Source organism: Passer domesticus, chromosome 14 (assembly GCF_036417665.1).
Source record: "Passer domesticus isolate bPasDom1 chromosome 14, bPasDom1.hap1, whole genome shotgun sequence".
NCBI lineage: Eukaryota > Metazoa > Chordata > Aves > Passeriformes > Passeridae > Passer > Passer domesticus.
In genome coordinates, this window is record NC_087487.1 from 17,039,931 (window position 1) to 17,056,408 (window position 16,478).

General features: G+C 39.2%; 1 protein-coding gene across 4 annotated transcripts in view; it reads left to right on the forward strand.

Moving 5' to 3' along the window:
- The window catches only part of LRRC28 (leucine rich repeat containing 28), a 51,227-nt gene extending 36,036 nt beyond the window's left edge, over window positions 1-15,191 (forward strand). For all 4 annotated transcript variants that reach the window (XM_064389717.1, XM_064389718.1, XM_064389719.1 and 1 more), the window contains 4 exons: window positions 2,070-2,172; window positions 5,585-5,760; window positions 7,961-8,120; window positions 11,023-15,191. In XM_064389717.1, coding sequence (XP_064245787.1) covers window positions 2,070-2,172; window positions 5,585-5,760; window positions 7,961-8,120; window positions 11,023-11,095 — 512 coding nt within the window. In that variant the 3' untranslated portion in view covers window positions 11,096-15,191. The remainder of the gene's footprint in view (window positions 1-2,069; window positions 2,173-5,584; window positions 5,761-7,960; window positions 8,121-11,022) is intronic.
- The last annotated feature ends 1,287 nt before the right edge of the window (window positions 15,192-16,478 follow it).

Genomic DNA, 16,478 nt, shown 5'->3' on the forward strand with positions numbered 1-16,478 from the left:
CCCAAATAAATCATCTCGTTGAGGTGATGCTCAGCAGCATCTCCAGCAGTGCCCATCAGTCAGCAGAGGGATTTGTGCTCCCATCCTGAGGGAGGACACTTGATGGATGCAGCAGATACTTCTGGGAGCTGGAATGTCTCTGGGACAGGGTCAAAGCAGCATGTGATGGTTGAATGTGTCCCTTGATGTCCAGTGACTCTGCTTTGAACAAAGCCCAGATTATGGTCCCTGAAACCCCCACAGACTGTTGCAAAGCAAGGGTCTGTGTTAAAGTGGAAAAAAACCCAAAACTCATTTTTTCTCTGTTAACACTTTTATTTTAGAAAAGGAGTCTCTTCATTTTCTGTTCGTATCATCACTTGTCCTTTATATCAAAGATTTGATATTGTGCCACTCCTCAGTGTGAACTTTTAAGGGTTTCTGGTGCTCACAGCTGCCATTCAAGTGGGTGACAGCTGAAGAGATTCAGTGTATTATCAGATGGACACACATCTGGGGAGGGATCACTCAAAATATCTGCACTAAACTGGTATTAAGAGCTCTTGTGTATAATAAAACTATTCAGTAATAAAGAAGGGTTTGTATTACCTATTGTTGTAGTAGGGAATGAGAAGAGATCAGTATTCCAAATAGAATTTCTGAATAGAAATATTATGGGAATTGTTTTAATTTTTATTTTGTTCTTGGTCATGATTACAAAGGGGACAGAAGCTGTGCCCATTTCTCCAGTTACCCTTTTATTCCTGCCAGCCAAGGTAACTGATAAAGATGGAAGTCAGAATTAGTCAATATTAGTATTGTCTTGCTGTGGCTGATGCAGCCAAATGCTTGTTTATCTTCATCTCTCCAAGGTCCTCATGAAAGTTTAACAAGTTGGGAGGCACACAGATTATTTGTGTTTTTCATGATGCAGTTTGTCTGGGTCACAGCTCTCCCATCCCGGGCAGAGGCTTTCAGACTTTGTTCTCCTGGTTTGTGCTTTGCACTAAACATAGAAACCTTTTCCTACCCCAGTGTCTCAAAGGGCATGGGGGTGACGGGTGAGTTGGGCTGCCCACCTGATCCTGCACATCAGATTTCTTACTAGTCCAGAACTCTTTCAGACTTTTCTGTTTAGTTCAGTTTGATATCTTTTGAAATGTCTCTCATTTGGTTTTCACTTCTTTTAATAGCAGACAGTTTTACCACTTACTAGACCTTGCTAATAAGCAAAATTGCCATTTCTGAGAATTCTTCCAAGAAACCTAATTTTTCCCATTTAATTTTAATTTTTTAAGCAAAATAAAATAGATCCATACTGATATGCTTCTATCCAGACGTATCTTAATAGATTTCTAGTCCACGAATGCATTACTTAATCATGCTGTACTTGCTTCTTTTGACTACCAGCCATGAATATTTTAAGAGCAGTAATGCAATCAGCATACCTGCAGAAGTATTGATCATTTATTGCAGCCACAACTTTTGATGTCTAACATTCTGCAGTTTAATGCTTTGTCTTTTCTGGGGCTCTGGAATTCGCTGCATCTCACAGACTCGTTTCTGAATGACTGCACTTGTATTTGGTTAAGGCTAATGAATCCCAGCAAGGATCTCTTCTTGGAGAAGAGAGGGAGGGGGACAGAGCACATTCTTGTGTCTGTCTTGCCCACTTTCCCAAAGATAGAGAAGCTGTGATTTCACTGACATGAGGCCAGTTAATGAAAGCAGGTTTGACCTTATGAACTTGAAGTATGCACGGAGGATTTGAAATCAATTGTCCCTTTGCTTCTTCAAACTGACTTCAGAGTTTGTCAATGTTAAAATTTAATTATTTATAATGGGATTTTCAGGGCTTCTGAAAGGGGGCTTTGTTTTGTTTTAGTAATTTGAAATGCTTGCTTCTAAACAGCTTTTCAGCTCATCCATAATAAAACCATTGGCTGAAATTTTACAACTGAGAAGTACTAATTTATGTTTGCTTACATTGAGTCTGATTAGCTTATTTATAATTAAAGAGAATTGTTTTGCTTATAATTGTCACTATGTCATCCTTTCTCCCCTTGACTTTCCTTGTTTTCTAAACCCAGATTTAGGTCGTTCTCGAGAGCTCCAATATGTTTATGTGGACAACAACATTCACCTGAAAGGCCTCCCATCTTATCTGTACAATAAAGTCATTGGTTGCAGTGGGTAGGTATGAATTAATTCAGATGTCTTGTGTACCTGTCCTTGTAAAACTTCTCCTGTATGATACAGCTAGTTATTTTTTGTGTGTCTGTGATTGATTCAGAGTTGATGTTACTTGGAGGGGATTACTGCAGCTCCCTGCTCTGTTTTATTTTTGTAATAAATCTTCTGTGTTAATTGCTGACTTTTGACTATTTTAGTATTAAGGCATAACAGTGAAGTTACTCTGAAAGAATTTGTAATAATAATGTAAGGTCTAGAGCTGGCTTTCAAAGTTGGCCAAAAGTGTAGACTTCACAGAGTTTTCAGAACTAAAGAAAGAACAAAATAATTTTCATATATTGCAGCATCTCTTTGTTTCTAAGTGCTCGCATTTCTGTAAGTTGTTGGTCATATCTTGAAAATTTATGTACAGCTCCTTCACTCATTTTACATCCCAGTATCAGCTTCTTGTAGGTCTTGGTACCTACTAACTAAAGTGACTTTTTTTAGGAGTTATGGATTGACAGGTTTATTTTTACATGTGGATTTTAAAAATATCCTGGGCTGTCTCATGTTTGTGGTTAGAATGCAAGAAAAAAGTGGTCTGTGTAGGACACTGGCTTAATTCTTTCTGCCCTGACACTGGCATAAATTAGGATCAGCACCCCTGATGAATGGAGCCTTACTGGTGTAAAACTGATCAGAAGAGGATTGTCCCCATTACCATCTAATTATAAATTTCTGGTATGCTCACTCTCAGCAGATCTCGCATTAAATATAAATTCCCTCTCTACAGCCTGCACTCTGCTGCAATATGGGAGATGCTGAGTCTTGGCATTTTAAGGTTTTTCTAATATTCCCATGTCAGCTGCTTGGTGATATTTAAATACTTGCAGTTGGATTACAGTTCTGCTGAACTGTGTGACTCGCAAGCTTTTACTAATTTTGTTTTTCAGGAAGGATAAATTCTAGCCTTTTTTCTTTCAGAACTGATTGTAAATTGTTAGACAGACATTAAATTGACCTTAAATTTAACAGAATTGTATCGACTGTGACCAAAAATAGTAATGATAATGCTGGAGATGGTCCAACAGTCCTGCCTGTTTCAGTTGGTTTTATACAACAACCATGTATTTTTTTCTTTTTTTTTTTTAAGTTTTCATTTTATACTCGGTGAAAAGAATTTTATCTTTGCACTGACCTTTGTGAAGATCCTACCAGTTCTTTTTGCTGTTCTTACATGTACAGTGCTGGTGAGACCACCTGCTACTGTCTCTGATATTATAAATCTAGTACAGAATTATAGAATCTAGTCTTTAAAATCTGGTTTAGAAGAGAATAAAGGAATTGCAAGTGTTGCAATGAAATTGATTCTAGCAATGCCTCTGTGTAATAATTTTCTTCCTTAATAATGAATAGTAAAAAGAGATAATTACTAGTAAGAAAAATGTTTCTATTTGTGCACCAAACAGATTCTTGTCTTTGTTGTGAAACTGTCTTGAAACATTACAGATTATTTTTAAGAAAAAATTTCAGTATTATAAGAGCACATATATATTGTTAAGAAATGAAAGGTCTTATTTGATAATGTGCTGAGAGTCTTTAAAATTGTGTAATAATGGTCATGTGAAGAATTTCTGTGTTCTTTCCAAGAAAGCATTAGTAACCAGGCTAAGGTTTTCATGGGTCAGGCAAGAGTTGAAGATCCAGGCTTTAGTGCTCTGTCTGGCCCTCCACTGGAGAATAAAATCTGACAAGCTGCTGTTACTGACATAAAGCTTGATTTCTGAAAATAGAATATAAATTGCCTTGTGTAAGTATTGAATCTCTGTCTGGGCATCCTGCAGTCAGACTGACTGAAAAAAGTCCTTTATATGAGAGGTGATGATCTCAGCACTCAAAATAAATTTTGATCTTATTTTTTGCAGATTGGATTTCATAGTCCCCAGTTAGGGATTTGTCAGTCTTGTTGAAGGCAGCCAATAGGTGGTCTCAGCTTTTTTTTCCCCTCACTTATTTATCCACCAGACTTCTTCTGCAGCTCCTATTTTTCCCCAGCTGTTTAGACCATCCTCTATTCCAATTTTTAACCTCCATGGATTTTGTATGTGGCATTAATAGCCTCACCCTTTACATGAAGCAGACCAAATGTCCCAGCTCTGAACTGCAGAGGCTGTAGTGAGTTCAGGGTTTGTGAGGTTGGTAAGGAGTTATTCAGCTTGAAAATACAACATTATAGATTTATTTATTGTGATAACTCATTGGGAATGGATCATTGGAATACTGGACCTCTGAATTCCCACTTATGTTTTAACCTCACTAATGGGAAAGTATTAAATATTTAACAAGAGGCTTATTGACTTGCTTGCTGTTTGATGCTGCTCTTTTTTGGTTGTTTCTCTGGGCTGTTTCTCCTTTAATCAGAGGAGATGGGATTCTTTGTTGTCAGAGAAGTACTATGAGACTTCTTTCACATCTGATAAGGTTGAGAGTGGTTACCTCCGTTTTAGGTCTCATATCTGGGAAGGCTGACAAATTTGTGTTTCTGTTCCATTTGTTAGGACTGGCCCTAACAAGTTGCTCTTGGCTTCAAATTTCAGTTGTCATAAACAATTCCAATTCCCCTGTTGACTTCCCCAACCTCTTAGTAGAATTTTCCTATGCGTGTCTCTCTGGTATGATCGCTTGCAACAGGGATCACGTAAAGAGTTATTATTTTTACTACAAGCTAAGTTTCTCTCTTTGGATCCAAGTAACCTTCCCTTTCCATATATGATTTGGGAAGGGCAAGGCTAATAGACTTATTAGGATATCTTCCCACTACAGCATGGCTGTTGTTTTTATTTTTCCTTCCTCTGCCCACCCCATGCCCTCCAAGGGAACTCTGTGGATGGGGAAAGGTGCAATACAGAATCACCCAGTAGCACTTAAAATACATTTTTTTGGGGGGCTGCAGTTTGCCTCATGTATTATGGTTGAGAGATCCATGATTGTTTTCAGCTGGTTGATCCAAGACACGGGAAGCAAACTGTTGGGTAGGAAACTGCTCCCCTCAGTAGAGGATTTACTAAGGAGAGGCTAAAAGAGATTGTCAGGTGGGCAGAGTAATGGGCACGTAGCATACGTGGCTCACCCCCTTGGGGCTGTGTTCTCGTTTCTTTATGTTATTTGATGAGTAATTCCTCCAAATGTCCCATGTCTAGCACATCACAGAAGGTGGGAATCTGTAGAAACATAGAATCATAGAATAGTTTGGGAAGGGACCTTTAAAGGTCAACCCCACCATGTACTGCTCTCTACAAGGAATTCTTGAGGGGTGCTGCACTGGAGAACAGTATCAGGCTTGCTTTGGGTTGGTCATCTGGGTTTCCCTGTAAAGTTACTTTTATTATTTTTTTTCTAACCACTTTCTAAATGTCTTGTGTCCTTCTAGTTGTGGTTCTCCAATTCAAGTTTCAGAGGTGAAACTGCTCTCTTTTTCATCAGGCCAGTTAACTGTGTTCCTGCCAGCAGAGGTGAAATCTATAGGGACAGAAACAGATCATGTCCTGCCTTTGCAAGAACTGGCCATGAGGACCCTCTATAACACCTACTACAGGTTTTTGAAAGGTATGAAATTTTCTCCTTTCTTCAGATTACAGAAAGAGTGAAAGTGTTTTCTGGCAGTGATAGGAACATTTTTAGCAGTTCTTCAAAGGCTTGGGCAAGGATTTATATTTTAAAATATTTATTTAATCAAATTATGTTTGAAATGCTACATTAGAACAAAAATGTCCAATATCAAAAACCAGAGTTCCAAGACTCTTTCTGAGGTCAAGTGGTGCTTATAAATGGTCTCTTACTTGAAGCCTGTATGAAGAAGGACACTTTTTTGCAGGAGAAACTCTTTAATGGAAATAGGAGATGAGAAATACAGTTCCTGAGGCAAGATCAGATGCATCAGCCAACAATGCAGCTCCTTGCCAGGCAGCACACTCCTAAACTGGCAGACTTGTTATACATAAGGCAGAAGAAATGCGAGCAGCCCTCGGCCATTTCAGCACAGCGTGACAGCTGAGCTGCTTTAGTTCTGCCCCAATTCAGGCTCTCTGCTCTAAAGTGGCCCTTGGCTCATCTGGTTCTGCATCATGCAATCACATGAGTTAGCAATATCTGATGATAACCTGCAGATCCTCTCAGATCTGGATGTGTTGTGACTCCCCACTGTTGATGCTATCTTGGGAATTCTCAGCTTTAAAGGTCAAAGGAGAAAGCGGAAGAGTGGAGATTTCCAGTGGGAAGATCAGAGGGGTTATGGAAAGGGTCTCTTTGTACCTTGGCCACTGGAGTAAATCCTCACTGCTTTGCCAGGAGAAGTGTACAAGGAGGTCTGCCTTTTCTCACCCACTTGTGACTTGCACTATCATTTTTGGAATCCAGCTGTGTGGATATAGTTCCTGAAGATGCCAGTGAACCTTGGTGTGGGAATGGGAAGGTGATACTGCAAAATCAGTTTAAGGACTGGTTTGTAGACGGTTTTATACAAGGCTGTGAGGATTACACCTATTTTCAGCCAAGATGCAGAACCTGAAAAAGATGGATTTATATATCCATATACACACACCCATAGCTATGTCCTATTCTGAGTGACCTTATTAAGGACTGTGGGCATTGGCACTGCAAGAGCCCAGTTTTGGTGGGCAGGAGCAGTGCCTGTGTCAGACAGGTGTACGATAATGCTGTGCTAGGGAAGCAGGTGGCACATATGATTAAAGTAGCAGATTTCATCTGTCACTGCCTAAATTTGCAGTTTCAAGAGTGCTGTTAAATACTTGGCGGCTGCTGGGGAAGTGACAGAAGTGACTGGACTACTTTTCCTCAGTCTTTGCTAGGCTGCAGTGTGACCTTTTCTTTGTGACGCAAATGTCCTGCTCGTCCCCTCCTTGGGGCTCTTGTGGTACATTGTGTCTGGGGTTCAACCTTGCAGTGGTGGAGAGCTGAAACCAGTGTGATACCATAAAACTGATTTATCAGGTACTGCATCTTGTCTTGATTACTCAGCACCTAAACTCACTCACCTGTCTTGGCTGTCTCTCAGTTTCTAGATGGAGATTAGCATGTGGGGTTTAATTTATAAAACACTCTGTGGTTTGGGCCAGGCCTGGGAAAGTGATGGCTCTTTCCCAGGAAATGACCCTGGAGTCCCTTTTGGTGAAAATGATGGCATCTTGTAGGCTGTGGGGGAACACTTAACAGATGAGGAATGTATCGATCTTTTTAGAGTGGTCTCTTTGGTTGGGCCACTGAGAATTATGCTGGGCTGGATTGAATTTCAAGTCATTCCAAATACTGCAAATCTCTTTTTGCTGATGGTGGAGGTTGGGCTTTGTAGTGAGGTTAGCTATCCTGCTGGATTGGTTGCTGAAGTATTTTAATAAAATACTACTGATGTCTTTTTCATAATGTTGTATTGTTATTAGTTACTAAACATTTGTCTAGATCATCTCTGTGTCTAAAAATCCTTCATGATCTTTTAATCCTTTCTGATATTTGCTCAAGTTATAATATTTTCACCTGAGTGTTTTAGCCCAGTTAAACTTATGCCCACAGTTGCTAAACTGGTACATTTAACTCCAACTTTTTGAATTTAGACATGGAAAGCACTATGTGCCTCACTTTAATTGTGGTAATTTGTATTACCTCATTGTTTTGACAAAACCTTAAGAATGTGAGGCAGCTGTTTTCTGAATTGTTCATGGATCATGCTTGTGTTTGCCTTTATCATGCAATCATTGTATTATAAATATTTTTTGTTTCTTTTCTTCTTTAGATTTAAACTTTCTGACTCCAATCTCACTACCCAAAAGCCTCTTGGAATTGCTGCACTGTCCCTTGGGACACTGCCACCGCTGCAGCCAGCCTATGTTTACCATTGTCTACCCAAAGCTCTTTCCCTTGAGGGAAACTCCAATGGCAGGATTGCATCAAGGGTAATTATACAGGAAATTACTCTGGGGTTTTGTTTAGGAAGAAAAACACCTTATGGAACAAAGCATATTCTTAAGGATTTTTTTTTTTAAACTTAGCATTTCAGATCTAAAGTCCCTAGCCTGTGATTGCATGTCTATGTTGACAAATATTTTATTCATGAGTCAACCAAAATATTTCTGCTAGTCTGTTAAAAGGGTCTTCAGATATGCTTGTCTCAGCCTGGTGTAAGACAGGAAGGGGTTTGGATAGAATGGGATTGAGCTGTTTGTGGTAGTGCAGCACATGCCTGGCAGCTCTGTGCCCTGGGAAGGAAGTGGTGCTAACACCAGTAATTGCCCTCATGGTCTCAACCCTGACTTTAGATTGCCGCCACCAAACAAAAAGTGCTGCAGGATCAAGATGGAAAAAAGCTCTAAAGCTGGAGCTTAATTAAAATGTTCTGCAGTAAAATACTCTTGTTTTAATTTCCACACTAATTAACTTGAGATATGCTGTGGAAGCATTCTGCATAGGAACATACATTTTGTAGCAATACATGTTTTTAATAATACTTCACTTTTATGGTTGTAGCAGTTGTGAAAGTGTCTGCAGGATTCACAAGTCAAGTGCACACACCCACACAGACTTGCTGTCCTGCTGGACAGTACAGTCATAGAAGGGACTCAAAATGGGAATATGGTGCAGGGAATGTTGCCTTCATGTAGATAAAGATATAAAATATCTTTAAGGTGAGCCCTGATTGTTTTGCAGTGATTCTTTCCCCAATCCTTATTAGTCTGAGTGGATACTGTAGCCTTCCATGAGCCATAATATCAATGAATCCACTTTCTGCAATGGAAAAGCATCATCTAAGGAATATCAGCTTTGAAAAGTACTGTTTGAAAAGTAATAAAGGGGGTTTAAAGCTAAGTCACTTGGAATTAAAAAAGCAAAGGTGATGTTAGATTCTTGTTAGAGAATTCAAGTCAAGCCATTAATTACAAAGCATATACCTAAAGGTGGTGGGCAGAGAAGAAAGGTGCTCTAAAAAGGAATGTTTTTGAGATTACTTGTTGGTGTCTGTATAATGCAGGAACACCACTTAGTTCCTGGCCTGAGGAAATCCATTGATTTGATAGTTGATTTGGTCTTCCATAAAAACAAGAAACTGCTTTTCCATAGGAAGATCTTCAATAAAAGAGAAGAGACTAATGGGTGGTTCAGGTCGATGGTACCTGTTTTGCACAGCTGTATCACAGCCTGTTTTGCTGTGAGTTTGTAACATGAGAAGCATCTGATTTGTAAGCAGTTCAGCTTTATGAAATGAAACAACTTAGGTATGCCAAATCTGGGCAGCAGCCAGAGGGCTGCATAAATGCTATTTTGGAAAAGCCATCTTTCTTAGAAAGATCTGATTGCAGAGATTGTACATTTCAATTTCCCACTCTTCACTTCAGTCATATGTCGAAATTCAGTAGATTTCATGTTGAGTGAAATAATTAACTCCCATATTACAGTCATAATACTCTTAGTCATGTTATAATCATGCTATAAAGAATCTCTTTCAAACATTCAACAGTATCATTTTCTAAGAAAATGATTGAAAACTACTGGCTAGTCACTAAATCCATCTATTACCCTGAATAATTCAACAGTGTGAGAGTTTGGACTACTTTGTAATTAATTGCTAAGCATTGCTCATTGCTCAAGTTACAGTTACAAGATGATAGACATTATCAGTAGGCACCTTTAGGAATTATTAAAATTAAGACTCCACAAAAACATACTTTAGAGCTGTTTTGGATGAACATTCTAAAATTAACATTCTAAAATATAATAATTAAAAATAGTATTTCTGCATGGTTTTCACTTGTTTCAAAAATAGTTATCATTCCTTCGCTTAGACAAGAATGTACTGTGTTCTGCAAAATGCCTTTAATGAATCCAATCTTAAGTAGCTGACATTTGATGCAAATCCACAGAAAATGAGATCTAAACAGGGCAGCCTGTCATCCTTATCTCTGTAGCTTGTGCACTTGACGTGGTAAGATTATGTGGAATTGTGGAGGTGTGATAGCTGGTTTAGAAAGATGTGAAGGACAGGGATTCTGTTCTAAAGAGCTTAAAGTGACCATGAAAACACACAGGGTAGGGATCCTGGGTGTTTGAACAGCTCTGATTAGCACATGCCACATCCATGCCAGTAACTCCTGCCTGGATTCCGTACCACATTCTGTATCCTCTTAGAGGGAGGGAGAGTTACGTGTTGGAGTGGATTTCTGTATCTGAAGAAGCACAGATGCCATGAGCACTGGGTAAAGTGTGATTTCTGGGTTAGTGAAAAACAGATCTGAACATTTTGAAGGCAGATATCTCAGTCCCTGCCAGGCTGGAGCAGGAGCAGGGTCACTGTGAGGCTCGGATCGCACTTGCACAGTGCCATTCCTGCTGCACTGCGTGGCACGGTGTGACAGCTCTGCCTGTCACTCATCCTTTCTGAAGATCTGCTTGTTCACTCTGCTAACCAGGGAGGACACTGGCCTTCAGTCATGTCATGCCTACAAGCAGTAATTTAAGAAACACACGAGCAGGGCCGAGGCTGCCCAGCTATTTTCCTGTCAGCTGCTAAACCTGCTGGCTGTGACACTCAGGCACACCCTGCTCAGAGAGAAAAACCACACACTGCTGCTCTAAAGCCAGTGCATAAGAAACCAGTTTTGAGAAGCCCTGCAGTGTTTCCCTGCCTTGGTGTCAGGCACTCAGAGACAGCAAATGAACCTGTGCTTTTTCTGGGCTGTGGAGATGGGCTAATCCCGTATTTTACAAACCAGCACGTTGTCTGTGTGGAATGGAGCCAGGAGCTTTAATCTTTACTGACAACTGTTCCCCCCCTCCCCTTTTGTTGTTTTTTTTTTCTCCTAGGAGGACAACTGTTAGTTTTGTGGCATACTGCTGCTCCACCCAGTGTCTGCAGACTTTTGACCTACTGAGTTGATAAACATTTCAACCTCCTCAGGAGTGCTGCCAGTGTAAAGCTGCGTTCGATGCCGTGTCCCCGTGGTACTGGAATACCTTGTGTGCTTGTGCCAAAGCAGCAGAAGTGCCCAGTCAGGAACACTCTGAGGCACTTAAATCCTGCCCTATCAAATCTGGATGAACTGCAGGAACTTTTCAGAAGTGTAAATACTGAGCTTTTAAAAGTATTAATTTCTTTCTCCTCCAAGGCAGCACACAAACCAAACACATTCACAAGCTCTGACTTCAGGATTTCCAGTATTTTTCAAATGTGCCTGATTTCAGGTTGACCCATTGCATCATTTGAGGCAGTTGCATTCCTCTAACTGGAAAAAGAAAAGTTCAGTTATGGCAAACAAATTTTTCACTTATTCATCCCTGTCCTCTTCCCCTGTACAGCTGCAATCAGGTGTGCTGCTGTAAGCCTGCAGAAGCCTTTGATGGATCCCAGTGACTTTTCCATAGAATTCAGCCTTACTTTCTCCCTCTCATCTTAATGTTTACTGCAGCAGAGTTATCCCAGTTGTATACCAAGTCTTTGACAGTTCTGTGTGGTATTTAAATCCACATGCTAAAAGCAGATCTTTCTTTCTAGTATCATTAAATACCACAGTTATTTAATGGGAGTAGCTAAGATATGTCTGGAGACTGAAGATCCTGTTTCAGTGAAGGCTGGTACTGATGCCTACACTAAGGGCTCTTGCTCCAGCATGTTTGAGGGTGTGTTGTCTTTATTTTCATTGCTTTATTTTTAGAAATAGTTCTCCTTTTGTTCCACGGAATTCTTCAGGAAGAAGACAACTTTAAGTATCAATTTCCCTTGGAAAAAATCCAACTAGTAATATGATAGTAAACTTTATATTTATTGTATTTTTACTGTTGCAGGCTGTAGCTCTGCAAAGAGCTGGTCTTGATCTTTTTCTAGATTCAGCATTTGGCTGATTTGTCCAAGTGTGTCAGTGGATTGTGTGCCTTGGAGAAGGCTGGAAGTCCAGGAGCAGGTGTGTTTCTCCATGCACAGGTATATTTGCACACATGGCTACCTACACAGAAGGGCTGGGACTTTTGTTTTTATACATTAATGGCAGATTTGGTGCAAATTGCCACTCACTATCATATTTGTGGGAATCTTTTTTGTGACATCTTGTTTATTTTAAATAAAGAACAAAGGATGGAAAAAAGGCCCAAAATGCCTATGTGACTAAACATTTTGATTTTATACTAAAACAGTTTATGGATGATTAGCACCTTTTGATTTGTTTTTGAATATGTAATATTTTTTTAATATAATTTGTTCTTTTTTTTTTTTTACTTTCTATTTCTTAGGTATAAACCACTTGTTGATTTAGCACAGTGTGCTGCTCTGTGCAGTAGGTAGTTACAAGCTGAAATAGATATGAATGAAACAGTTTGTTATAAAAATGGCAAGATAAAGAGACTTATTTGGTAGTGTATTAGCATATGTTGTGGTGAGGTGTGCGTACTTTGAAGGCAGGAGGCATTAAAATGTTTTCCTGTTGCCAAAGAAGCATTTGTTCCCTCTGCAGGCTTCCTGGCATCTCTTCAATAAATAGAGTATCTTAAGAGCTTAAAAGAGTACCAAAAAGGCAGTTTTTGAGGGTGGAATTTTTAGGTTGTGCATGTAACTTGTAAAAATCTTTCCTGGTTTTATTGGGTTGGTTTTAGAGAGTTGAATTAGCATTAAGAAATGTAGAACTTAATCATTCAGGAATGCAAGTATCATCTACTGCTTAAGAATTGTGAAACTTTCTAAAATAAATCCCATTTATTAAATCTGCTTTGCAGTAGGGGAAAGAGCCATGTCCAAGCAGCCTTGGTGCTTTTGCATTTCTGTCTGTGTCATTTCCCAGGTTTGTTTCCATGTTGGAATCCCAGCAGTCCCAGCCACCCCACAGGGTTCACTGCTGAGGCAGCAAAATCCACCTTCAGCTTTATCCTTTTCCTTCAGTACCTCAGAACTGAGATGAAAATTGCCCATGTACAGTTATATCTGTATCAGAAATGTGCAAGTGTAGGACAGAATCCACTTTTTTAAAAAGAGATGATAAAAGCTATGGTAGTGTTACAGATGTTAATTTTTATACAAATACTCTGATCAGGATTTTTCAGTATTAATTTTTACTGTGGCTTCCTCTGTCTCTGAAGGAGATGTTTTCTTGGAAGTTTTTGTCCTCTTTTTATAGCAAGTTGTAGACTTGAAATCACAGTTTATATCTGAATTCAGCCTGTAAATTACTATTTTGGAGTTAAATCTGGCTGTGATCACCTAAAAGACATCAGCATTTGTTTTATTAGGAGTCAAGAAGAGTGAAGCTTGATTTTATTATTATACCTATTTATTTTTTTTCTTCTTCCTATAATTTAATTATTTCTTATTGAGTCTGCATCAGTCTCTTTATTATTGTCTCCAAGTGCAGTTCAGAAGAAATTTAGCCTGTTCTATAAGCAGGATGAATCTTAACTAACACTTTAATAGATGATATTTCAAGAATGGAATGTTCAATAAATAAATGACTTAAACATGCAATTGAAGCTGAAATGTCATACCCTATTTTTATAAAACAAAGAAGGGGAAAGACAATATATAGACTGAGAATGCAGCTTAAATTCATGTTTGATGTTTTGGGGCTTTTTTTTTATATGAACAGTGTTTTTATTCATCTGTATCTTTGGGTGATATTCTTCTAGATTAAAATAACTCCATTCTCACTTGTCCAAATTTTTCTAAAGTTGTTCTGCTGTAAGAGTATTTCATAACCAGCAAGCATGAGAGCCAGCTATGCAAATTGCAGAGAGGGATTTTGTTGCTGATTGAACTGTGCATCACTGGTTTTTCAAGGTGCCACAGTGCTTGGACTTCTCTTTAGTTCGTTTGTTTCTGGGTAATTTTTGATTTCGTGCTCTGGTTTGTCAGGTTAGTTCCCACCTAGATAATTTCTTCTGTGTACTACAAAACCTCAGGTGCCAGATGTTGAAAAAAAGGACCATTTAAAAAGTTTTTTTGTTGTTAACAGTAGATCTTAATTCTTTGCTTAGTGTGGAAGCAGGAAAAGTTTTTGGATTTTTTTTCCTCAAGGCATTACAACAACAAAGGTGCAGGAGAGGAATGAGATAAAATAAATCTTTAAGCCATTGATACTGCTATAAAATTTTTCTAAGTAAAGATTAACTCCAATTATTATTAGAGATCACAGGCATAACTTTTGTCTAAGTTGTGATAATAGGCACCATATTAATAAAATTGGAACCCTATATAGACGTAGCTTTTTGTTCTGCCATGAAGGAAATGGAGGAATCTCTGGCTTTGTTTAAAAATCCTTTTGAGTGCTTGTGCCATGAACAGTGTTGCATTCAGAGCACTGTTCCTGGGAACCTTCCTCATCATCTCTCAGAGGATCAGAAATGCCCTTTCCTGCAAAAGAGCAAGGTCTAATACAAAGAATTGTGTATTTTTCTGTTCTGATGCTTCTGCTGGGCTCTTACCACGGTTCATTACAAACCTCCTATTTACTTGGTTGTGGTGAGGTTGAGATGTTGCTCTGAGCAGAGCGCTGCTGTTTATTGCCAAGTTGGCTTCAATTCCTGCAGATTGAATTCTGCTGAATCCCTTCTTCTGGCATTGAAGGGAGCACAGGACTGTTCTAACACCCGTGTGGGAGCAGCGTGTCAGGTTCTACTGACATCACAGCCCAGCTGAAGACTGGAGAGTGACAAACCTGTCACTACAGAGGACAACTGGCTTTTGAAGGCCACTTTGGCCCACCACAGTACCACTGATAACAGAAGAACTTCTGCCCTGATGTCAGTGGACAATGGGTCAAGTTCTTATTGATGAGAGGGAGGAATGTGTGTTGCCATCTTTGTATTTCTTGCAAAAACTGGGACGACACCAGAATCCATGGCTGCTGCTCTGTCTGCAGCTGCACTTCCATAATTCCAAGATGTAACTATCTTTGCCTCTTGCCTCCCTCTTAATACTACTCGTGTTGTTGCAAAATGTTATAGTTAACTTGTGATGGAAGAGGCTGAATAAATTGAATCCAGAGTTTTTATTACTTTTTTGTATTACAGACCTATTTTGTAGGAGACTGAAGGTCTGGTGGAAAGAAATGGCAATGTTCATGTGAAGTCTTCATTGCTTTTGCTTTTATGTGCCCTTTTTTGGATTATAACTTGAACTCTGTTTGCAACTGAGTTCATTCTGTGTCTGTGGAAAGCACATGTGCATTGCTTTCTTGCTCTGTATTAACCAAATGTCACTTAGTGTGAAGGTGAGCTTACTCTAGATGGTTTATTTAAAGTTAGTGGTGCAAATTATTGTATGTGCTTGTTAATAAACTATATTTTTTGATAGAATTACCATTCATTAAAATTAACTAAATTCTTGCTCCTGGGACTATTAAGCTATGTTAGAATGTAGCATTTAATTTACATTTCAGTTCATTTGCATGGTAATTAGCTAATAAGTCTCTTGTCCCAAGGCTGAAGAGGTGGGGTGAAGACACTAAAAGCACTCCCAAGCCCAAAACACCACTTCAATTCATTTGATCCCTTTGTCTCAGACAATGTAGTTCATCAGATCTTGCATAATAGGAACAAAACCCATATGGAAACGTTACTTCAGACCCTTCCACGGATTGATCAAAAGGAAAATAAGTTTCTGTAGGGCTGTACTGCCACCCTGATAGTCCAGAGATGAGGCTGTGGTTCATGGATTCCTTACTAAGCAACATTCAGCAGCTTTTTTTCCTCATTTAACAGATATCATGGGAACGAGGCTGCCAAAAATAAGTAGAAATTAAGCATCTGTTTTTCCAGTTGTTTCACTCCTTTCTATGCAGCATTTTGCTTCAGTCAAAGCTGCTGCTCTCCATGTTGTGATGAGTTCTTTGAGCTGGATGCTGTCTGGATTTCTGTGAGTGTGTTGGGTGAATTACTCAGTATCCAGTGAGACCTGTGGTGGCCAAGGTGACTCAGATCAGTTGTAAACCTTGCAGGTGTAGGTGCTGTCCAGACTTCCCTGAAGCCTGTTTGGTAGTTAGTTTACAATTATTTGCCTTTTTTGTGTTTTACAAGTGACAAGGTAACTTTTCCTACCCTTGCAGTGGAGGTAACCTCTGTTTGCCTGGCAGCAGGAGGAGGATGTCAGTCCCTTAATAAATGGGAGAACAACCCTTAACCTATAACTTTTACCAGCCACTGATGTGTCCCTTATGAATTAGAAAAAAAGAAATGGGAGAGCTTAACATCCTTTTCCTTTGCAATTAAAAGTACTTGGCATAAATGCAAGCTAAGTGGAAACTTCAGTGACTGAATAATGCTATTGTATGCAGGAAATGAGA